General features: G+C 42.3%; 1 protein-coding gene across 2 annotated transcripts in view; it reads left to right on the forward strand.

Moving 5' to 3' along the window:
• Nucleotides 1-25,293, forward strand: part of LOC124619456 (putative inorganic phosphate cotransporter) — a 358,088-nt gene that overhangs the window by 313,715 nt on the left and 19,080 nt on the right. For both annotated transcript variants that reach the window (XM_047145852.1, XM_047145853.1), the window contains exons 6-8: nucleotides 2,659-2,811; nucleotides 5,887-6,019; nucleotides 13,740-13,978. In XM_047145852.1, coding sequence (XP_047001808.1) covers nucleotides 2,659-2,811; nucleotides 5,887-6,019; nucleotides 13,740-13,978 — 525 coding nt within the window. The remainder of the gene's footprint in view (nucleotides 1-2,658; nucleotides 2,812-5,886; nucleotides 6,020-13,739; nucleotides 13,979-25,293) is intronic.

Raw genomic sequence — 25,293 nt, forward strand, 5'->3', positions numbered from 1 at the left:
GTTGCATTTTTTTTGCATGTAAGTTAAATATACTTCTATTCAGCGATACCTGGACCACACAGCAATCCTTCCAGATCCAAAAGGATTCCCTCTTCCAGCTTCCTCGTGGCCTCGGTGATCCTGCGGGCCTTTATGGCAGCTTCTGTCATACGCTGCTCTGCTCGCTCAATACGCTTTTTGTCCGTTTTTGTGCAGAAATTGTAACAGGCTGGTCCGAACTCAAGTTCAAGCACGTTCACAATTTACATAATGACTGTTAGGCCGTCACTGAAATTACATGTCGAGTATTTTTTTTCCACGCTGAATGGTTTTCGGAGACACATTTTTTTCTCTTTTAACTCGGCAACCGAGTTTCTTTCGAACTTGAGATGAGATGTACAGTAAGGTAGACTCCCAGGGAACACTAAAGAAAAAAATCGATATTTGAAATTTTCTAAGAGGACTACCCCCTTCACAGAAATTTCATTCTCGTTTTAAGGACTATGTTTGCTTTTAGTAGGCTTCTTTTGTGAGAAAAACATGTTTTCCTGTGTCATTATTCAACTGGTATTTTCCTTGTCCATCTGTCATGTATCGTTTTGTTTCAGAGGAAGAATAATTCCTTCAATTTGTCTATCCTATGGCTATTTTCGCAGAGGGCAACATTGTTACCAGTGAAACTTTTTGATGTCCTTTAACCCTGAACTGTAACCCCTCTTTTGAAGCATTCTTTCATTTCCTTATTGCTTCTTCTGTACGTAGATTGAGCACTGGAGTAGTAAAACTATATCCCTGCCTTACAACCTTCTTAATAAGCGCATTTCTCTATTGATATTTCATTCTTATTGTTTTCTTTTAGTTCTTGAACGTAAAGTAAACTTATTTTTATTGTTTTTTTCACGACTGGGTCCACAGCCATCGAATAGTGGTTAAATGAAGACAGGTTTCTACTGAGGCTGTATAAGTATGAACTTAATAAAGTTACAGCATCATCCAACACATGTCTTCATTTAATTTACTTTTATGAGATTTTCAAACGTTTCAAACAGATTTACATTGTCTAACTTCTTTTTTAGGTCAACAAGTCATACAAAAGTATCTTGAGATGGGTTTAACTGTCCACTGGCATGTTCAAGAGAAGATGTCACATTGAAATTCAGTGTTTTTGCTGTATGTTTAGTAATATATTATACTTCGTCTAATTCATAGAGCTTTGAGTCTATGATATTTAAGATAATTTGTTACAAAACTAGACTGTCAAGTAATGGAGAGTGATGATAAACACAGTTACTTTGGACAAACAGAATTCTACCGGCTTCTTGTTATGAATTAATATTGTGTCATCTATTTAGTATTGGAAATTTTCAACACCTAGAAACCGAAGAAAGATGTGACCTCAGCATAATATTAGTTTTGGATGAATAAATGGCCAACCCACTCTAACGACTGTCTACAGTGTACCGTCAGAACAATGGACGAAGCACTGGGTGTGACTGGAGTCCAGTTATTATTCCACAAACAATTTCTGGCAAAATCGAATGTGATTTCTTCAATATTGCTTTAGCGAATTTCTTCCCAACCGGCTAAAAAACCGAGGAATTGCTTCACTTTTAAGACATCACTTGCGACAGGAACTTAGATGTATAAGGTAGAAACATTCACGTTTAGAGTAGATCGTGTGAGGTTTAAGTATATTTTAAAATTCCTACTTGTTTGATGGCACTTCAGAGAAAGGTGAGGCTCATCTGACTTTGCTTGATTCTTGATAACTATCCTTCTCAAAGAGAATTTTTACTGAATACCTTCTTTATCAAACTATTTCACCTTGTGGTGGACAGCCTGCGCGAATGTCAGTCAACTACAATATGAACAACAATGCATTCCTTATATACAACAGTGAAGAGCGATCTTTCCAATTAAAGCAGCATGAGGCTCCATCTATATCTACGTCAAAGAGTTCAGGAAGGTATACAAGTGCCACAAACAGAATCGGCCCTTTAAAATATTCTCCTGCAGAGCCGTGGTTGGACGCCACACCAAGAACTCCAAGCAAAATTGCTGTCACTTTGCTATGTGTCAGCCAAAGACAGTTGCACAGAGAATACCATCGACTGACACATATTTGCATCTTTGGATATTTCATGCCGTCTAACAACCTTCGTTAAACAATGAAATGAGACGTAATAACAGTTACACTTCACATGGTAATAAAACGGAATGAAAACTAAGCCGACAATGAGGATGAGAATTACAAGATAGTCATAGTCCCTAAAATTTAGACGAATAAAATAGCTACCAATAGATAATAGGACACTTGAGACGAAATGTACATGTCATACATGCTGTATAATGTCTACCTTTTACTGTACTTGCACGAGATTACAAACCTGAGAATAAAACTGTTTACTAACGTGATGAATTCTGCAGAAATGAATCAGTCAACAAATTATTTGCTTTAAGATTTTTCTGTTACATGAAAACTTTTTTGCAGTATTTAAATTAATGAGCTTTTACGCTATCACTTCCAAAAGGTATTATATCGAAGGCTTTGTTAACAAACCATTTTATTTTCACATTTATATGACATAATACGAAGGTAAAACGAAACGATGACATCCACAGTTGATATACAGAAGTCTTACTCTGCTATGACTAACATAACACTCTTCTCTTTTTCAGGATCTTCCACCAATACCATGGTTCCACATGTTGAAATCTATTCCTCTCTGGGGTCTGATCTTCGCTCAAATTGGCCACGATTGGGGTTTCTACACTATGATTACAGACCTACCAAAATACATGAAGAATGTTCTCCGATTTTCCATTTCTGCTGTAAGTTTTAGAATAGGTTTCACTATACTTCTATCTGTTGCATGATTTTACTGTCTGATAAGCTATTAATCATTTGTTTTAAGCAGTAAAATAAAATATAGCTGTACCCAAGTGCTCTTCAACAACTGATAAAAGAAAAGGATATTGCCATGTCTTAAAACTCTACATGACATTAAAGTACCAATGCTCTGATATAGAAAACAAAGTCCAAGAAACTCTCTCTCACACTTGTCAACGAGCTGTTTGACAAGTCGATATTATTCTAACAGTTTTCTAGAGGAAAATGTCTGCCATTTTTTAAATACATATAATACATAAATTTATATAAATTTAATAATAGGGAAACATTATAAATATACAATAGTGAAACATTATTACCAAGCAAGAAAATTGCATTTATACTACAGAATCTGAATTTGCAATAACAATAAAAAAGTTGATGTCAGGGCGAGGGGAAATAAGAGATGGATAGAGGGGTGGGAGGAAATGGACATAGAAAATGCGAAGGAGAAGATTGATAGAAAGAGGGAGGCTGGAGGAGATGGAGAGAAAGAGAGGAGGAGATGAAGAAGAACATAAAGAGGGGGAGGAAGTGGTGGATAGAGCGAGGGGGAAGAAGGACGACAAAGAAAAGGCGAGGGAAAGATGGACTGTCACGGGAGAGAGATGAAGACTAGGATTTGTATCCATTTCCAATACATATTAGAAACACGTAATTTCTCTTTCTTTTTTTTCCGTTTAAGCGGACTGAGCACAGCAAAGTGTGGTTGGGTAAAGCTAACAATATGGTAGTACTGTGTAAGCTTCATGTGATCAGAATCATGGTGCAGTAACTGTATAACCAAGTCTTATTATTTGTGAAAGATGCTGCATATAACACAAATAATATTCGATCTTTGCCTAGTTGGAATAGCGTTATTCTTTTATTCTATTAGCATGCTGTGCTTCTATTCTAAAAAGCAATATTATGACATTTCCCAAACCTAATGTGGTGGGTGTTAAACTTTTAAAATAATAAATTAATCTTTCACAAAGAAACATCAACAGAATCACCTCTGTCGTTATGCGCATAGTGAGAGCAGTTGTACATCATACCATGCTCTCATAAATTTGTAGGCAAAACTGAGTGAGGTAGAGTTACTAAGAATAAATCACGAGTTTGATAAGTGTATTAAAGTAAACATGTTAAATTTTTATTAAGGGTAAACATAATTATTTTAAATTTTTGTAAATGATATACATGTCAGACAGCTTTATGTTAGACGTGTTTCACCTGGACATGCATGAAGAATTTATGAGCAATAACGATCAGCCTCAGTGAATCAGATTTAATTAATTAATTTTCAAAATATTTAAATCAATTTTTTCCCATACTTCTTACACAAAGCAAAATACAGAAAATTTTACGACAACATGAATCCATAAATCTGTTATTTATTGACATTTGTTAGTGGTAAGGTACGCTCTATAAAAGTTCAGCCGTTTATGCCAAGAAAATCTTTTACTCTTTCGTGTAGATACAAAGAATAACGATTTACCACTTTTTCTTATTTGTTTCGGTTGACTATTTTCAATCACCTTTATAAGTCGTAACAGTAAGAAATTTGGGCCATGTCATCATAGTAATTTTATCATAGCAGCCCATTTTCAACCTAAACTAGTTGGTTAGTGTACCTTCCCATTTTTATCTCTACATGTAGCTGACCACTACATCGAGAAAACGAAAGTTATGATAATTCTGTCTCATGTATTTTGTTTGCTTCTGTGACCATTCTCTCTTGCTAATTTATGAGTGTACCAGCTACCCAGTGGCTACAAAGTTACAAGGGAGCACGAAACGATTTTAAAACGTCGTTCAGTATATTGTAGAAATAGAGCAATCCATGTTACAACAACACGCACAAAAGAAAAAATTGCAACTATTTCTCAGGAGTAGGTTACGTCCCTCGGAAGAGACAGCGTAGTTATTCTAAGCACCTGTAAATAAATGTGACAGTTTAGCCAGTTGTGCAGGAATTCGCGTAAAAATTTTACGTTTCTTTCGTAGAGTGACCGAGTGTCCTATACCTTATAAAGGAGATTCAGTTCAACTGGTGATATTAAAGGACTTCTTACTGGTCTCATACAAAAATTAAAACCATGGCTACAGAAGAAGCACAGGAATAACATTTTTGCAAAATGTGTTTTAAGATCTGGAGTTCAGCATGTCTTTTCAGTGTGTTGAATGTTTCTTCAACCATGGGAAGTAGCATTAATTGTCGATTCAGATTCCAACAAATGCATCAGTAACGAATGGTCGTGACTTATAGTTGCTATCATAGACACGTAAGACGTTAAAGTTGATTCTTGATTCTTATGTAGCGATTCCTCTGCCTTTTCGACATACGCTGTAACCGCAAAAAATTTCGAAACTCGAGTAGTAATAAATGGAGAAGAGTTAAAATAGAATTAATGCCTGATGAGTTTTGCATAGTCTACCCCCACCTGAGCAGAAAACACAGAACGTTTAAAGAACCAGGTGAAACTGTCAGAAAAATTCTCCAGGATGTTGTTCAACTTGCGCCTCGCATTGCCTTGAATGTCGGTGTTGTCGTCAAGGCGTTTTTCATTTTGCGGTAAGTTCGTATTGATAACAACAAGTCTCGCTACACGTGATGATTTTTTCCAGCGAAGAACGGTCCACGTTGTGTACTTGAGTCAAGCGGCGGCAAGTGCCCATGAGTCATTGTTTTGTTCTGGTGTCAGTGTGAGGAAGACAAACTTTGCACCCATCTTTCCCCGCTTCAGGAAGTTCTGGACAATTTGTTGAGAAGTTGATTTAGATATCTTGCTCCACTGCGGTTAATGACGCGCTTAAGCCATTCGTCCACTATTTAAAGCTGCTACTCACAACTTACTTGTCGATTTCAAATTTCTTGCTAAGAGTTATTAGTTCAAACAGCTACCCTAGTTACTGCTCTGACGTCGCTTATACTCCAGGAATAAAATCAGCCTCCGATCTTTTTGGATAGTGCATATTATAAAAACATTTTAAGGTACAGGATGAGTGATAGACGGCTTGATTCTTGCCCACAGAATGGTCTGCTGTCGGCGCTACCCTATGTTGCTATGTGGCTCTCTTCAGTTGCCTCTGGCTGGCTTGCGGACTGGATACTTGTGCGTGGGTACATGAATACAACTAACGTCCGGAAAGTATTCACAATCGTAGGTAAGTAGAGAACATCAAACACTACTACAGAGCGCAAAACATAAGACCATTGTACGAAGCGTTTTCCTACTGCCTCAATACACATGCTCGTTCCCAGAATGTGATTTTCACTCTGCAGCGGAGTGTGCGCTGATATGAAACTTCCTGGCAGATTAAAACTGTGTACCGGACTGAGACTCGAACTCGGGACCTTTGCCTTTCGCGGGCAAGTGCTCTACCAACTGAGCTACCCAAGCACGACTCACGCCCCCGTCCTCACAGCTCTACTTCCCCATTACCTCTTCTCCTACCTTCCAAACTTCCACAGGAGAGCTTCTGTTGTGCTTGGAAGGTAGGAGGCGAGGTACTGGCAGAAGTAAAACTGTGAGGACGGGGGCATGAGTCGTGCTTGGGTAGCTCAGTTGGTAGAGCACTTGCCCGCGAAAGGCAAAGGTCCCGAGTTCGAGTCTCTGTCCGGCACACAGTTTTAATCTGCCTGGAAGTTTCACATGCTCGTTGTTTGCACTTGCTCGACTCTTTCATCGAAAGAATAATAATGCTATATTATTGTGTTATTAAAGTTTGTTGCCAACAATTAATCACAATTCGAAAATAACAGAAATAGTAGAAGGATAAATAACTTAACACTGTCACGTCACTCAGTTTTAGTGTAGCACAGAAATGAGAAATATTCATTCATAAAAATTTTTGACCTCGTACACAGTAGTGACAACAATCAAGTAGATAATGCATTGAGGTGACAAAAGTCAAGGAATACTTTCAAATATCGTGTCGAACCTCCTTTTGTCCGGCGTAGTGCAACAGCCCGACATGGCATGGACTCAACGAGTTGTTAGGAGTCCCCTGCAGAAACATTGATCCAAGCTGCCTCTACAGGTGCTATAATTGCGAAAGTGTTGGCAATGCAGGGTGTTGTGTACTAACGCCTCTCTCGAATATGTCCCACAAATGTTTGATGGTGTTCATGTCGAGCAATCCGGGAGGCCAAAATATTCGCTCGCATTGTCTGTAACGTTCGTGAGACCAGTAACGAACAACTGTGGCCCGGTGGCATGACATCGTTGTTTGGGAACATGAAGTCCATGAATAACTGCAAATGGTCTCCAAGTAGCCGAACATAACCATTTCCAGACAACGATCGCTTCAATTAGACTAGAGGACACAGTGCATCCCAAGTGAACACAGCCCAAATCATGACGGAGCCACCAGCGGCTTGCGCAGTGACTCGTCGACAACTTAACCGAGAGAGGTGGCGCAGCGGTTAGCACACTGGACTCGCATTCGGGAGGACGACGGTTCAATCCCGCATCCGGCCATCCTGATTTAGGTTTTCCGTGATTTCCCTAAATCGCTCCAGGCAAATGCCGGGATGGTTTTGAAAGGGCACGGCCGACTTCCTTCCCCATCCTTCCCTAATCCGATGAGGCCGATTACTTCGCTGTTTGGTCTCTTCCCCCAAACAACCCAACAACGTTGACAACTTGTTTTCATGGCTAAGTGGGGTCAGCGCCGCACTCGAACCCTATCATCAGTTCTGACCAACTGGAATCGGGCCTCATCTGATCAGGCCGCTGTTTTCCAGTCGTTTAGGATCCAATCGATGTGACGAGCTCAGGAGAGGAGCTGCAGGCGATCTCGAGTTGTTAGCAAAGACACTCGCGTCGGTCGTCTGCTGCAATAGACCATTGACGACAAATTACGCCGTACTGTCCTAAAGAATACGTTCGTCGTACGTCCCACATTGATTTCTGCTGTTATTTCAAGCAGTGTTGCTTGCCTGTTAACACTCCCAACTGTCGCTCTCGGTCGTTAAGTGAAGGCCATCGGCCACTGCGTTGTTCGTGGTGAGAAGTAATGCCTGAAATTTGGTCTTATCGGCACACTCTTGGCAATGCGGATCTCGGAGTATTAAAGTCCCTAACGATTTCCGAAACGGAATGTCCCATGCGTCTAGTCCAACTACCATTGCGCGATCACAGTCTGTTAATTTCCGTTTTGCGGCTATAATCACATCTATGTCTGAGTAAGAATTGCGGCTGCGGCAATGCATTGCCCTTTTATACCCTGTGAACGCGATACTACCGCCATCTGTATATGTGTATATTGCTTTTCCATGGCTCGTCACCTCAATCTATAATTACCTGATAAATCAATGTAGACCATAAAAGAATATTCTTACATTAATAATTAACAGATTTTTGTGAAGTAACTATACAATCCCGTTTGAAGAAAACAAACAAACACTTCAATAGCTGATCAGAATGAGTAGAGCGAAATTGTGTTGATCTTATATCAGTATCAAGATGACATAAAACATCGTCACTTCATGAATAATAACAAAGAAATACAGAATTAGGATTCTTAATTTTATTTATTTCTGCCGTACATAAAAAAGGCGACTACCTAACAGACAGTGACAAGTAAGTGATTCGACCACTTACGGATGCAGAACATGGACGTCGAAGAAACTGGACAGTAAAAATGTTAATATATTTTGACCACTCTTACATGTGTTCTAAGAATACAGCAGAAAGTGAGAATTGCTAACACGCACGTCCCATAGCAGATCAGACTATTAATCCCCCCCCTCAATGCAAGACAACCCACAACGAGAATATTGGCAGCTAAATTTATGGTGTAGTGGGAAACAGAAAAAGCTGATATAAAAGACCAAGCCTCAAAAGAATCTAGTGTAGATAATTTATTAAATAAGAGAAACTCTGTTGTGAAGTTCAGATGGCATACGCTTCTCTGGTCACAATGAACATAATATGAAACGCAGCTCATAGAGAGACATAAGAGCAGCCGTTTCCTGCAATTTCAACTGAAAACAGAACGAAATGGTTCATTGATAAAATCGTCGTACAATGAAAAGTATAATGCGCAACGCGCTACATAGAAAGTTCAGTCCTAGGTGAAGAAGAGGATTAAAAATCTAAGCCACCTTTGACCCCTAAAGTGAGAACTGATATGAGCCGTGGAATGTAGAGAAGAGAGATGGTCATTTCACAGAAAGCGGGGACGGCATTACTGCTCTTCAACATTTTATGCAATCGATTAATCATTGAGCTATGAGTCTGCGATATCTCAGTTTCTTCCAGCTGTTTACGATCCTCTTTAGTGAACTATGTGGCGCAGTGGCACGGCATTGAAGTCGTTGGGGAGTGATGGTGGTTCGAGACCCCACCCGGCATTTAGAATTAAGTTTTCGTTGGTTTCCCTAAATTTCTTAACGTAACTCGAGATATTGTTTCTTTGAAATGAATGTGGCCGATTTCCTTCCCAATCCTTTCCCAATTCGTGCGTGTTCTTTATCTTGTAAAGAACTAGTCAACGGAACATTAGACCCTAACTTACTTCTTTTCTTCAAACAGAACATTACTGCATCCTCCACTTTTGTAAAGAAACGTATTTCCAACAATTTGAAAACACAGGGTGGTGCAAACTAGGTGTTACAAAGATTTTGTCTGCTACGACACATAACGGGTGCTGGGTTCTTGTTATATTTATTTATTTTTATTTATTTATTTAACCTGATATGATTAGGGCCATGAGATCCTCCCCTACATATAACCAGGGTTTCAGACATATAATATCTATTACATCATGGTGATTTAAGAATTAACAATTATAATGATTTGAGTGTATGAAGTGGCAGTGTGAGTAAATTATATTGAATACAAACCAATAAAGTTAATACTGGCAGTACTTTTATTACTGAAGCTGCTGCCACTAATAGTGACAGTGATATAATAATAATAATAATAGTAATAATAATGACGATAATGGTGGTGGCAGGCACAAGAAGAATTTATAGGGTTGCAAAATAGATGTTTTCTGGTACAGCGAGTTCTGGGAAAAGAAAATTTAAGAGGATTGCATCGGCTAAGAATACTTAGAAATGAGGAAGATCAGGTCGGAAAGAAGGCTGTACAAGGGTAACGCTTGTGTTCAGGGAAAACAGTGACCTTTAGTCTTGCTGTATCTACTAGATATGTCATTGCACGTCTCCTGAGGCTGGAGATGTTATAAGGTGCGACAGTTTGTTCCAGAGTTGAGTTCCTGCTACTGAGTATTAAGAGAAGGTGGCTGAACGGTGTAGTTATGGGAACGGGTTTTCATCCGTGTTTTTCAGAAAAGACTGTTGAGGTCGAGGAGAGATATGAGGGACAGTGTACGTTGATATGACAGTGGAGAAGACAGAGGATATGAAAATCTCTGCCCTTGTCTGCACCCAACCAGCATAGCTGTGTATATGATGGTGCAATACTGTCAGAGAATCGAACTTCACAGATATAACGAACACAAGCGTTCATGACCAACTCTAGGAAACGTGAGCCTTCCTGAGAAAGGCCTTGCGCGATAACGTCGTTGTAATCAGTAACTCGAAGAGTAAGTGTTTTTACAAGTTTCTTTTTCAGGTCAAGAGAGAAGAGCTTTTTATACTTTGGAGAGCATGGAGAGATGATGACGCCTTCCCGCACATTGCATTTACGAGCTCAGTCCAGTTTGGATTTTCATTTATTATCCTATATTTATGCTCAACCTGAAATTTAATGCAGAAGGTTTTCAGAGTGCTTTCCTTCTGAAGCAATAAGTGTGCATAGCCTTGAACTAAATTTCGTGATGGCTTTCTGAAAAACATCATTTTAGTCTGCACAAATCTCTCTGGAAATTGCAGTACCAACATCGTCGAGGGTTGCATGTGCACCCTTTGAAGACTGTCCTTCAGATCATTCCATAAGAAATAATCAAGTTGAGATCTGGATCGTGAACGGGCCATTCCACACTGCGTCCAGTGGATGCTAAGGTGTCCAGAGCAACCATCTGATCCCCAAATGTCTCCTGAAAGAAATAGAAGACGTCCGCATTACGGTATTGACGTTCTCCATCCTGCATGAAGCAGTAGCACGGGAGCATTCGGCCTGGTCGTGTAGTCAGTACAAATTCAGCTTCCAGTACGTGTCTGTATTTACTCTGCTGTGACAGATCCCTCAATAAAAATGAGCCCAATAATGCATAGTGCACTGATTGCACTGTGACGTTTTGTTGATGAGGTGCAGGAACTTGAACGTGTTGATTTTCAGTAACCCATTGGCACCATGGAACTGGAAGTGTGCCTCCTAAGCCCGATCAGATCCGTACCGACTGTTCCATTTCCAAAGACCTCAATCATCTCATTTGGAAAAGAATATTGTCCATCCAAATTCCTGTCCTTCAAAGGTAGGTACCGTTGAATTTTGAGGGAGAAAAGGATGAGTTCTCTTTCATTATCCTCTGGAAATACCGTCGTGACATCCTGAGTTGCTGTGCTGCGTATCTTGTTGATGTAGTGGGCTGCTCACTGAATGCGGTTCGCACTTGTTCCACATTCTCCAGGGTTGCAATTAAAGCTGGTCGTCCTAACTGGGCCTTCCTGGAATCATGTAGGGATCCGGTATTTTCAAAACATTTCATCAACCTTTTAAAAAACAGGTAAAACATTACATAAAATCGATGTTAGAGGGTGCTTAAATTTTGTCATCACTGTTTGACATCAGTTCAGTACTGCAATCTCGGCGAGAAATGATCAAGATTGCTTATCTTGGACAAATGTGCTGTTAAATTCGGTCTCACCACAACAATACGTCCAGAATTTGCGTAATGTCAGTTAGATCAACAAACGTTATTCCAATGTTGGTGCGTCCATTCTGAAATATGACAAACTGAGATATCTGTGAGTGATCTACGGAATTTTCAGATCTACAGTACAATAGTTCAAATGGTTCAAATGGCTCTGAGCACTATGGGACTCAACTGCTGTGGTCATAAGTCCCCTAGAACTTAGAACTACTTAAATCTAACTAACCTAAGGACAGCACACAACACCCAACCATCACGAGGCAGAGAAAATCCCTGACCCCGCCGGGAATCGAACCCGGGAACCCGGGCGTGGGAAGCGAGAACGCTACCGCACGACCACGTACAGTACAATAGTATCACAAGGAGAATCTACAATTAAACCACAGTAGACAAATACTTTCTAACATCTATTTTGCGCCACTGTTAAAAAGTTAACGTTTAATTATTATTCTAGTATTTCAATGGTTGAGTAAATACACTACTGGCCATTAAAATTGCTACATCACGAAGATGACGTGCTACAGACGCGAAATTTAACCTACGGGAAGAAGATGCTGTGATATGCAAATGATTAGCTTTTCAGAGCATTCACACAAGATTGGCGCAGGTGGCGACACCTGCAATGTGCTGACATTAAGAAAGTTTACAACCGATTTCTCATACACAAACAGCAGTTGACCAGCGTTGCCTGGTGAAACGTTGTTGTGAGGCCTCGTGTAAGGAGGGGAAATGCGTACCATCACGTTTCCGACTTTGATAAAGGTGGGATTGTAGCATATCGCGATTGCGGTTTATCGTATCGCGACATTGCTGCTCGCGATGGTCGAGATCCAATGACTGTTAGCAGAATATGATGGAATCGGTGGGTTCTGGAGGGTGATACGGAACGCCGTGCTGGATCCCAACGGCCTCGTATAACTAGCAGTCGAGATGACAGGCATCTTATCCGCGTGGCTGTAACGGATCGTGCAGCCACGTCTCGATCCCTGAGTCAACACATGGGGACGTTTGCAAGACAATAACCATCTTCACGAACAGTTCGACGACGTTTGCAGCTGCATGGACTATCAGCTCGGAGACCATGGCTGCGGTAACCCTTGCCGCTGCGTCAGAGACAGGAGCGCCTGCGATGGTGTACTCAACGACGAACCTGGCTGCACGAATGGCAAAACGAATCCAGGTTCTGTTTACAGCATCATGATGGTCGCATCCGTGTTTGGCGACACGCGGTGAACGCACATTGGAAGCGTGTATTCGTCATCGCCATACTGGCGTATCACCCGGCGTGATGGTATGGGGTGCCATTGGTTACACGTCTCGGTCACCTCTTGTTCGCATTGACGGCACTTTGAACAGTGGACATTACATTTCAGATGTGTTACGACCCGTGGGTCTACCCTTCATTCGATCCCTGCGAAACCCTACATTTCAGCAGGATAATGCACGACCGCATGTTGCAGGTCTTGTACGGGCCTTTCTGGATACAGAAAATGTTCGACTGCTACCCTGGCCAGCACGTTCTCCAGATCTCTCACCAATTGAAAACGTCTGGTCAATAGTGGCCGAGCAACTGGCTCGTCATAATACACCAGTCACTACTCTTGATGAACTGTGGTATCGTGTTGAAGCTGCATGGGCAGCTTTGCCTGTACACGCCGTCCAAGCTCTGTTTGACTCAGTGCCCAGACGTATCAAGGCCGTTATTACGGCCAGAGGTGGTTGTCTGGGTACTGATTTCTCAGGATCTATGCACCCAAATTGCGTGAAAATGTAATCACATATCAGGTCTAGTGTAATACATTTGTCCAATGAATACCCGTTTCTCATCTGCATTTGTTCTTGGTGAAGCAATTTTAATGGCCAGTAGTGTAACATAGTCAGTTAGTAAATTATTTCTACACCTCCGATGTAACAATTGCAAATGAGACAATTACATTTGTATAAAGGAAAAAGCGATTCAGTACGACTTTTTGTGCCGTATTAATACAATACTCATTTCTTTCATGAAATGCATGTTTCCCCATCAGGTGTTGTATTGAAAACCTTCCAGTAAAACTGGCCGTTAACAATCACCTAACAAAAATGTCATTTCTTTCAGCCGCCGTTGGACCCGCCGCCGGCATTATCGGAGCGTCGTACGCAAACTGTGACCGGGTAACCGTGGTGGCCCTGTTCACGGTCGGGATGGCCCTGATGGGGACGTTCTACCCCGGAATGAAGGTGAACGCGCTGGACCTCAGTCCCAATTACGCCGGCACGCTGATGGCCTTCGTCAACGGCGCTGGCTCCATCACGGGCATGGTGGCCCCATACCTGATCGGAGTTGTTGCCTACAATGTAAGTGCCACAAACTTCTCGCTAGGAAAAGATGATATTTTCTGTGAAAAACTCTTCTGATTATCGAGCATGAAACAGCGCTCAAGCATGGTGTAAACAGGTAATGAATTACATTTCTCATCGGTATAAAATTGAAAGGAACGGGAAAAACAAGTAAATGAAAATGCTAAAGGAAGGAGTGCACAGAAATGTGTAAAGAGATCTATGTGTGATCTATATGTCTGGCTTCTAACAGCCGTGTACCGCAAGCCTCTAGAGGAACGGAAGGTACAAAATGGTTGGAAAAGAGCACAGGTAGTTCCAGTTTTAAGAAGGGTTGTCGAGCAGATGCGCAAAACTATAGGCCTATATCTCTGACTTCGATCTGTTGTAGAATTTTAGAACATGTTCTTTGCTCGCGTATCATGTCATTTCTGGAGATCCAGAATTTGCTCTGTAGGAATCAACATTGATTCCGGAAACAGCGATCGTGTGAGACCCAACTCGCTTTATTTGTTCATGAGATCCAGAAAATATTAGAGACAGGCTGCCAGGTAGATGCCATTTTCCTTGACTTCCGGAAGGCGTTCGATACAGTTCTACACTGTTGTTGTTGTTGTTGTGGTCTTCAGTTCTGAGACTGGTTTGATGCAGCTCTCCATGCTACTCTATCCTGTGCAAGCTTCTTCATCTCCCAGTACCTACTGCAACCTACATCCTTCTGGATCTGCTTAGTGTATTCATCTCTTGGTCTCCCCCTATGATTTTTACCCTCCACGCTGCCATCCAATACTAAATTGGTGATCCCTTGATGCCTCAGAACATGTCCTACCAACCTATCCCTTCTTCTGGTCAAGTTGTGCCACAAGCTTCTCTTCTCCCCAATCCTATTCAGTACTTCCTCATTAGTTATGTGATCTACCCATCTAATCTTCAGCATTCTTCTGTAGCACCACATTTCGAAAGCTTCTATTCTCTTCTTGCCCAAACTATTAATCGCCCATGTTCCACTTCCATACATGGCTACACTCCATACATATACTTTGCGAAACGACTTCCTGACACTAAAATCAATACTCAATGTTAACAATTTTCTCTTCTTCAGAAACGCTTTCCTTGCCATTGCCAGTCTACATTTTATATCTTCTCTACTTCGACCATCATCAGTTATTTTGCTTCCCAAATAGCAAAACTCCTTTACTACTTTAAGTGTCTCATTTCCCAATCTAATACCCTCAACATCACCCGACTTAATTCGACTACATTCCATTATCCTCGTTTTGCTTTTGTTGATGTTCATCTTATATCCTCCATTCCGTTCAACTGCTCTTCCAAGTCCTTTGCTGTCTCTGACAGAATTACAATGTCATCGGCGAACCTCAAAGTTTTTATTTCTTCTCCATGGATTTTAATACCTAATCCGAATTTTTCTTTTGTTTCCTTTACTGCTTGCTCAATATACAGATTGAACAACATCGGGGAGAGGCTACAACACTGTCTAACCCCCTTCCCAACCACTGCCTCCCTTTCATGTCCCTCGACTCTCACAACTGCCATCTGGTTTCTGTACAAATTGTAAATAGCCTTTCGCTCCCGTTATTTTACCCCTGCAACCTTCAGAATTTGAAAGAGAGTATTCCAGTCAACATTGTCAAAAGCTTTCTCTAAGTCTACAAATGCTAGAAACGTAGGTTTGCCTTTCCTTAATCTTCCTTCTAAGATAAGTCGTAAGGTCAGTATTGCCTCACGTGTTCCAGTATTGCTACGGAATCCCAACTGATCTTCCCCGAGGTCGGCTTCTACTAGTTTTTCCATTCGTCTGTAAAGAATTCGTATTAGTATTTTGCAGCTGTGGCTTAGTAAACTGATTGTTCGGTAATTTTCACGTCTGTCAACACCTGCTTTCTTTGGGATTGGAATTATTATATTCTTCTTGAAGTCTGAGGGTATTTCGCCTGTTTCATACATCTTGCTCACCAGATGGTAGAGTTTTGTCAGGACTGGCTCTCCGAAGGCCGTCAGTAGTTCCAATGGAATGTTGTCTACTCCGGGGGCCTTGTTTCGACTCATGTCTTTCAGTGCTCTGTCAAACTCTTCACGCAGTATCGTATCTCCCATTTCATCTTCATCTACATCCTCTTCCATTTCCATAATATTGTCCTCAAGTACATCGCCCTTGTATAGACCCTCTATATACTCCTTCCACCTTTCCGCTTTCCCTTCTTTGCTTAGAACTTGGTTTCCATCTGAGCTCTTGATGTTCATACGAGTGGTTCTCTTATCTCCAAAGGTCTCTTTAATTGTCCTGTAGGCAGTATCTATCTTACCCCTAGCGAAATAAGCCTCTACGTCCTTACATTTGTCCTCTAGCCATCCCTGCTTAGCCGTTTTGCGCTTCCTGTCGATCTCATTTTTGAGAGGTTTGGATTCCTTTTTGCCTGCTTCATTTACTGCATTTTTATATTTTCTCCTTTCATCAATTAAATTCAATATTTCTTCTGTTATCCAAGGATTTCTACTAGCCCTCGCCTTTTTACCTGCTTGATCCTCTGCTGCCTTCACTACTTCATCCCTCAAAGCTACCCATTCTTCTTCTATTGTATTTCTTTCCCCCATTCCTGTCAATTGTTCCCTTATGCTCTCCCTGAAACTCTGTACAACCTCTGGTTTAGTCAGTTTATTCAGGTCCCATCTCCTTAAATTTCCACCTTTTTGCAGTTTCTTCAGTTTTAATCTACTGTTCATAACCAATAGATTGTGGTCAGAGTCCACATCTGCCCCTGGAAATGTCTTACAATTTAAAACCTGGTTCCTAAATCTCTGTCTTACCATTATATAATCTGTCTGATACCTTTTATTATCTCCAGGGTTCTTCCATGTATACAACCTTCTATCATGATTCTTAAACCAAGTGTTAGCTATGATTAAGTTATGCTCTGTGCAAAATTCTACCAGGCGGCTTCCTCTTTCATTTCTTAGCCCCAATCCGTATTCACCTACTACGTTTCCTTCTCTCCCTTTTCCTACACTCGAATTCCAGTCACCCATGACTATTAAATTTTCGTCTCCCTTCACTATCTGAATAATTTCTTTTATTTCATCATACATTTCTTCAATTTCTTCGTCATCTGCAGAGCTAGTTGGCATATAAACTTGTACTACTGTAGTAGGTGTGGGCTTCGTATCTATCTTGTCCACAATAATGCGTTCACTATGCTGTTTGTAGTAGCTTACCCGCATTCCTATTTTCCTATTCATTATTAAACCTACTCCTGCATGACCCCTATTTTACTTTCTGTTTATAACCCTGTTGTCACCTGACCAGAAGTCTTGTTCCTCCTGCCACCGAACTTCACTAATTCCCACTATATCTAACTTTAACCTATCCATTTCTCTTTTTAAATTTTCTAACCTGCCTGCCCGATTAAGGGATCTGACATTCCACGCTCCGATCCGTAGAACGCCAGTTTTCTTTCTCCTGATAACGACATCCTCTTGAGTAGTCCCCGCCCGGAGATCCGAATGGGGGACTATTTTACCTCCGGAATATTTTACCCAAGAGGACGCCATCATCATTTAATCATACAGTAAAGCTGCATGCCCTCGGAAAAAAATTACGGCTGTAGTTTTCACTTGCTAATTTGTAATTATACTACACATGAATTTCCCCTTGCTTTCAACCGTTCGCAGTACCAGCACAGCAAGGCCGTTTTGGTTATTGTTACAAGGCCAGATCAGTCAATCATCCAGACTGTTGCCCTTACATCTACTGAAAAGGCTGCTGCCCCTCTTCAGGAACCACATGTTTGTCTGGCCTCTCAACAGATACCCCTCCTTTGTGGTTGTACCTACGGTACGGCTATCTGTATCGCTGAGGCACCCAAGCCTCCCCACCAACGGCAAGGTCCATGGTTCATGGGGGGGAGTTCTACACTGTCGCCTGATAAACAAAGTAAGAGCCTACGGAATATCAGACCAGCTGTGTGGCTGGATTGAAGAGTTTTTAGCAAACAGATCACAGCATGTTGTTCTCAATGGAGAGACGTCTACAGACGTTAAAGCAACTTCTGGCGTGCCACGGGAGTGTTATGGGACCATTGCTTTTTACAATATATATATACGACCTAGTAGATAGTGTCGCAAGTTACATGCGGCTTTTCGTGGATGATGCTGTAGTATACAGAGAAGTTGCAGCATTAGAAACTTGCAGCGAAATGCAGGAAGATCTGCAGCGGATAGGCACTTGGTGCAGGGAGTGGCAACTGACCCTTAACATGGAGAAATGTAATGTATTGCGAATACATAGAAAGAAGGATCCTTTATTGTATGATTATATGACAGCGGAACAAACACTGGTAGCAGTTACTTCTGTAAAATATCTGGGAGTATGCGTACGGAACGATTTGAAGTGAAATGATCATATAAAATTAATTGTTGGGTAAGGCGGGTACCAGGTTGATATTCATTGGGAGAGTCCTTAGAAATGTAGTCTATCAACAAAGTACGTGGCTTACAAACCACTCGTTCGACCTATACTTGAATATCGCTCATCAGTGTGGGATCCGTACAAGGTCAGGTTGACAAAGGAGGTAGAGAAGATCCAAAGAAGAGCGGCGCGTTTCGAGAGGGTGCGTTTCTGGATGAGGTATCGAATATGTTGCTCCCCCTACTTATACCTCCCGCGGAGATCACGAATGTAAAATTAGAGAGATTCGAGCGCGCACGGAGGCTTTCCGGCAGTCGTTCTTTCCGCGAACCATACGCGACTGGAACAGGGAAGGGAGGTAATGCAGTGGCACGTAAAGTGCCCTCCGCCACACACCGTTGGGTGGCTTGCGGAGTATAAACGTAGATGTAGATGGGTAAAACAAAATAAACTAAGTGTTTCGTATTAACGCTATAAAGAGGTGTTGGAAAATGAAACAGAAATTTACATCAATGTTATTCCCCTTGTCGTCTTCCAAAAGTTGAGGACGAATTCCAGTCAATCCGTGGACTTTCCTTCCATTATTGAACAATTAGCAGACCACCAAATTGTTTTACACTGATAGATCTACATTAGATGTTGGAAGGTGTTCTCAATAGAAAAGAACAGATAATTAGTATGTGTTTAATATTCTCGCTAAATAAGACACTACTGAGAGGGTTGAAATGTAGGTTTTGATACGGGAAATATACCGAGGGGTTCTGCTAAAATGAAGGTGCTTAAATAGTGGCATTTTCTGTGAAATTTTCTTGTGTTTATGTACGCTGATATTTTTCAATAATTCTTTTGATTTTCTGTTCTTTGTTGTCGGAATTGTTCTAGGTTTTCTGAAATAACTCAACCAGTCGCTTTTTATGATGCTTCAGATTTTATTTACCATGACAGGTTGCGAATCACATAACGATTCATCATTAGATGCTATACCATTTTAATGCTTGTTCGTAGCGTTGTGGTGGTCGTGCAGCTGTGGAAGGACAGAAAAAACAAAAGAAGTAAGCACTGAATGTGACGAGATACCAGGAATTATTCACGTCGTACAATATAACTTTCAAGTGGTATTTTCTTTAACTTACCAAAAGAAATTGTTTGTCAGTTCACAGTCAACTACAGGAGCTTAAGTATTATGACACAGAGATGTTGCCGGTAACTAGTTTTCATCGACGGCATACTCGCCGTCGATGATCAACCGCGGTAGTGCGGAACCGAGAATCTAACTAAAACGATGCACAGCCTTCCATTAAGAACAGATGAAACAGCATCTACAGAACGGGGAATTATCACTGCAGTTTTCGGTGATAAAGGTCGCCACTGAATACGAAAAGCTGAGGAGGAAAATGCACTGTTCGACAAAACAAAGAAATACGAGGGCTGTCCAGAAAGTAAGTTACGATCGGGCGCGAAATGGAAACGACTACGAAAATCCGATAAAGCTTTGCAAAGATGTGTTGGGCAGTGTCTCTAGTATGACTCTAGGTAGAATTATGTCGCTCTTTTCATTCCTGAGCTCTTAGTGAGCGCGTAAAGATGTTATAGAAAATAGTGTCTCCCGCCAAGTACGAGGGCCTGGTGAGAATTTTCCCCTGAAGCTATGTAACCAACATTACATAACTGTCGTGCGGCTTCTTCTTCAAGACAATTCTCAGCTTCAATCTGCAGGGGCAATGAAGATGTTTCTGCATCGTTTCAATTGGAAATGTTTGGTTACCCACAATACAGCCAGTAATTGTCTCCCACTGAGTTTCATCTGTGTTCAAACGAACCGCTGGCTATGAAGACAACATTTTGGCACAGACAACGAGCTTTAGGCCAGCGTAGAGAATTGGCGGAAAGCACTGGCCGCTGCCTTCTATGATGAGGGTATTGGAAAGTTAGTACAACGCTACGACGAATGTCTGAGTCAGAACGGCGACTACGTAGAGAAGTAGCTGAAAGGTGTAGCTAACTGTTACAAATGAAACATTTCTGATTTTCACTGTGATCTTCATTTCGCGATCAATCGTGACTTACTTTCTGGACAGCCCTCGTAAAAACCGCCGAGAATGGGATGAGAAAACGAAATGAAACAGCACGGGTGAAAGGATATGTGATTCAGTTATTGGAAAATAGAGTAAAATCTGCAAAGAACTCGGCAGAATCCGACCGCTTAACAGTATGGCGTTGGACCCCTTCTGGCCTGCATGCATGCTCACATTCGGCTGGCATGGGTGTCATAATGCCGTTGAATCCTCTCCAGAGACAAACTCGCCGACAACTGTTGTTAATGGTCGTTGATACCATGGATATGGGCACTGGGACGGAGTGGTCCCACATATGTTCCAATGGGGACATACGTGGAGATCTATTTCGTCATGAGAGTACACCATCATAACGCAGACTGTTCACGCAGACACAGAGCATGGTCGAACCTTTCCCAGTTGAAAAATGGTACCACCATACTGTCAAATGAGGGGTAACACATTAGGACGCATGATGTCTGTGACATACTGCTGTGCCGTCAAAGTTCCTACAGTCACTACCACCTGTAAACCTGAAATCACACCCGATGTCCCCCACAGACCAAGACACCAGGAGTAACACCGCTACAACCTCTCCAAGACCTGGGACTCGTTACCAGTTCACCACCATACTCGCCGACGATTGTCATTTTGGACAGTGCAGAACAACAATTCATCGGTGAACGCAATGCGACGCCGTTCTTTACCAGTCCATGCTACCCGATCGTGGTAGCATTGCAAACCCAAACGTTCTACATCTACATCCATACTCCGCAAGCCACCTGACGGTGTGTGGCGGAGGGTATCTTGAGTACCTCTATCGGTTCTCCCTTCTATTCCAGTCTCGTATCGGTATGCCTCTGTGTAGGCTCTAATCTCTCTGATTTTATCCTCATGGTTTCTTCGCGAGATATACGTAGGAGGGAGCAACATACTGCTTGACTCCTCGGTGGAGGTATGTTCTCGAAACTTCAACAAAAGCCCGTACCGAGCTACTGAGCGTCTCTCCTGCAGTCTTCCACTGGAGTTTATCTATCATCTCCGTAACGCTTTCGCGATTACTAAATGATCCTGTAACGAAGCGCGCTGCTCTCCCTTGGATGTTCTCTATCTCTTCTATCAATCCTATCTGGTACGGATCCCACACTGCTGAGCAGTATTCAAGCAGTGGGCGAACAAGCGTACTGTAACCTACTTCCTTTGTTTTCGGATTGCATTTCCTTAGGATTCTTCCGATGAATCTCAGTCTGGCATTTGCTTTACCGGTGATCAACTTTATATGATCATTCCATTTTAAATCACTCCTAATGCGTACTCCCAGATAATTTATGGAATTAACTGCTTCCAGTTGCTGACCTGCTATATTGTAGCTAAATGATAAAGGATCTTTCTTTCTATGTATTCGCAGCACGTTGCGCTTGTCTACATTGAGATTCAATTGCCATTCCCTGCACCATGCGTCAATTCGCTGCAGATCCTCCTGCATTCCGGTACAATTTTCCATTGCTGCAACCTCTCGATATACCACAGCATCATCCGCAAAAAGCCTCAGTGAACTTCCGATGTCACCCACAATTTCATTTATGTATATTGTGAATAGCAACGGTCCTACGACACTCCCCTGCGGCACATCTGAAATCACTCTTACTTCGGAAGACTTCTCTCCATTGAGAATGACATGCTGCGTTCTGTTATCTAGGAACTCTTCAATCCAGTCACACAATTGGTCTGATAGTCCATATGCTCTTACTTTGTTCATTAAACGACTGTGGGGAACTGTATCGAACGCCTTGCGAAGTCAAGAAACACGGCATCTACCTGTGAACCCGTGTCTATGGCCCTCTGAGTCTCGTGGACGAATAGCGCGAGCTGGGTTTCACACGATCGTCTTTTTCGAAACCCATGCTGATTCCTACAGAGTAGATTTCTAGTTTCCAGAAAAGTCGTTATACTCGAACATAATACGTGTTCCAAAATTCTACAACTGATCAACGTTAGGGATATAGGTCTATAGTTCTGCACATCTGTTCGACGATCCTTCTTGAAAACGGGGATGACCTGTGCCCTTTTCCAATCCTTTGGAATGCTACGCTCTTCTAGAGACCTACGATACACCGCTGCAAGAAGGGGGGCAAGTTCCTTCGCGTACTCTGTGTAAAATCGAACTGGTATCCCGTCAGGTCCAGCGGTCTTTCCTCTTTTGAGCGATTTTAATTGTTTCTCTATCCCTCTGTCGTCTATTTCGATATCTACCATTTTGTCATCGTGTTGTGATGTTAACGGTAGCATACGCCTGCGACGGCAATTCCTTATTCAGGTTGCTGTAGTCTCCGAGCAATAGTGCGGAATGACATATAATGTTCAGGGTGCCCATTACTTGTTCCCGTATGATAGGAGCAGATATGAAGGCGTTACAATGTGAGGCTGCCCAATACGACGATCTTTCCTTGTGGTGGCAGACGTGGTCCATCAGAACCTTGACGACGAGTATTCCCACCTGTGTTCCCATGCAGTCGAATGTCGTGCTACTGTCTCATCGGAATGTCCCAGAAATCTGTATATAAAACGATTCGACCAGCCGTCCAAATGCATACCTACAATGAGGACCTTTTCAATCTCTGTTACATGCTAATGGTGCTGTCTCCATGTTCTTCACAGTGATCCCTCAATACCTGACACTGTTCACTCACATTGCATACCGTACCAGGCCTGCTACCAACACTAAATAGGAAGAACACGAGTGCACTATGGAGGCCGCTCTACGAGGGGGTGCTCAAAAGTAATGCCTCCTTATTTCTTATTTTGTTCTCAGTATCAGTTGAGACATTACATCTCATGCATATTACTCGGTCGACTTTCCTGTTCCGCCGACACAAGTTGTAACACTTTGCCAGCACAAGGCTCCGAATTGTAGCATGTAACGTGGCGGCATGTAACGCAAGTACACTGATAAACCAAAACATAATGGCGACTGCCTACCGCAAGGTAGGATGCCGCCTGCTAGCGTTGCGGGCACGGGACGTGGTAACGAAAGTACGTAAGCGGAGCAGACTTAAACGGGGGCTCACCATAGCGAATATATGGGCTGCAAATGGGGTAATCCATTGAGATAAGCGACTTAGACAAAGGGCAGATTATTACTACGCCGAGCCTGTGAACGAGTATTTCCAAAACGGCGAAGATGGTCGAAAATTCACTTGCTACTGTCGCAAGCTTCTACGGATAGAGGTAGAGCGGTGGAACTACCACTGGGCGCTAAATAGTTGGACGTCCAGGACTCTTCACAGAACGTGGCATTCGCAGGATTGTCAGCTCTGTAAAGTAGGATAGGTGGTGCTCAGTGGCATCTCTGCCGAAAGAGCACAATGTTGGTGCACACACATGTGTTTCGGAGCACACCGCTGACCGTACATTGTTGAGTTTGGAGCTCCGCAGCAGACCCATACGTGTTCACATGTTAACCCAACGACACCGTGAATTACGACTGCAGTGGGCATGGGACTATCGGGATTCGACCGTCGGTCAATGGGAACGCGTCGGTTCTTCCTGTGAATCACATTTTTGCTACACTAAGTCGCTGATTGTCTCCACAAGCGCCGTAATCAAGGTGAACGGTGGCTCGAAACGTGCAGAGCGTCACGGACGCAGGCTCGTGGAAGCAGGTATTACGGTATGGGAGATATTCTCCTGCGCTTGCATTGGACCTGTAGTAATAATCGAAGACACGCTGACAGCTACGAACCAGCTGCATCCCTTCTACATCTACATCTACATCTACATCTACATCTGCGTGATTACTCTGCTGCTCACAATAATGTGCCTGGCAGAGGGTTCAATGAACCACCTTCAAACTGTCTCTCTACCGTTCCACTCTCGAACGGCATGCGGGTAAAACGAGCACTAAAATTTTTCTGTGCGAGCCCTGATTTCTCTTATTTTATCGTGGTAATCATTTCTCCCTATGTAGGTGGGTGCCAACAGAATGTTTTCGCAATCGGAGAAAACTGGTTATTGAAATTTCATGAGAAGATTCCGTCGCAACGAAAAACGCCTTTGTTTTAATGACTTCCACTACAATTCACGTATCATGTCTGAGGCACTATCTCCCATACTTCGCGATAATACAAAACGATCTGCCTTCTTTGTACTTTTTCGATGTCATCCGTCAGTTCCATCTGATGCGGATCCCACACCGCACAGCCGTACTCCAGAACAGGGCGGACAAGCGTGGTGTAAGCAGTCTCTTTAGTAGATCTGTAGCACCTTCTAAGTGTTCTGCCAATGAATAGCAGTCTTTGTTTGGCTCGGCCCACAACACTATCCATGCGGTCGTTCCAGTTTAGGGTATTTGTAACTGTAATCCCTAAATATTTAGTTGAATTTACAGCCTTCAGATTTGAGTGACTTGTCGCGTAATCGAAATTTAGCGGTTTTCTTTTAGTACTCATGTGAACTTCACACTTTTCTTTATTCAGGGTCAATTGACACTTTTCGCACCATACAGATATGTTATCTAAATCATTTTGTAATTCGTTTTGGTCACATGGTGACTTTACGAGACAGTAAAAAACAGCATCATCTGCAAACAATCTAAGACGGCTACTGAGATTGTATCCTATGTCGTTAATATAAATCAGGAACAATAGAGGGTGTGACCGAGCGGTTCTAGGCGCTACACTCTGGAACCGCCCGACCGCTACGGTCGCAGGTTCGAATCCTGCCTCGGGCATGGATGTGTGTGATGTCCTTAAGTTAGTTAGGTTTAAGTAGTTCTAAGTTCTAGGGGACTGATGACCTCAGCAGCTAAGTCCCATAGTGCTTAGAGCCATTTGAACCATTTGAACCTTCTGCACTAT

Source organism: Schistocerca americana, chromosome 6 (genome assembly GCF_021461395.2).
Source record: "Schistocerca americana isolate TAMUIC-IGC-003095 chromosome 6, iqSchAmer2.1, whole genome shotgun sequence".
Lineage (NCBI taxonomy): Eukaryota > Metazoa > Arthropoda > Insecta > Orthoptera > Acrididae > Schistocerca > Schistocerca americana.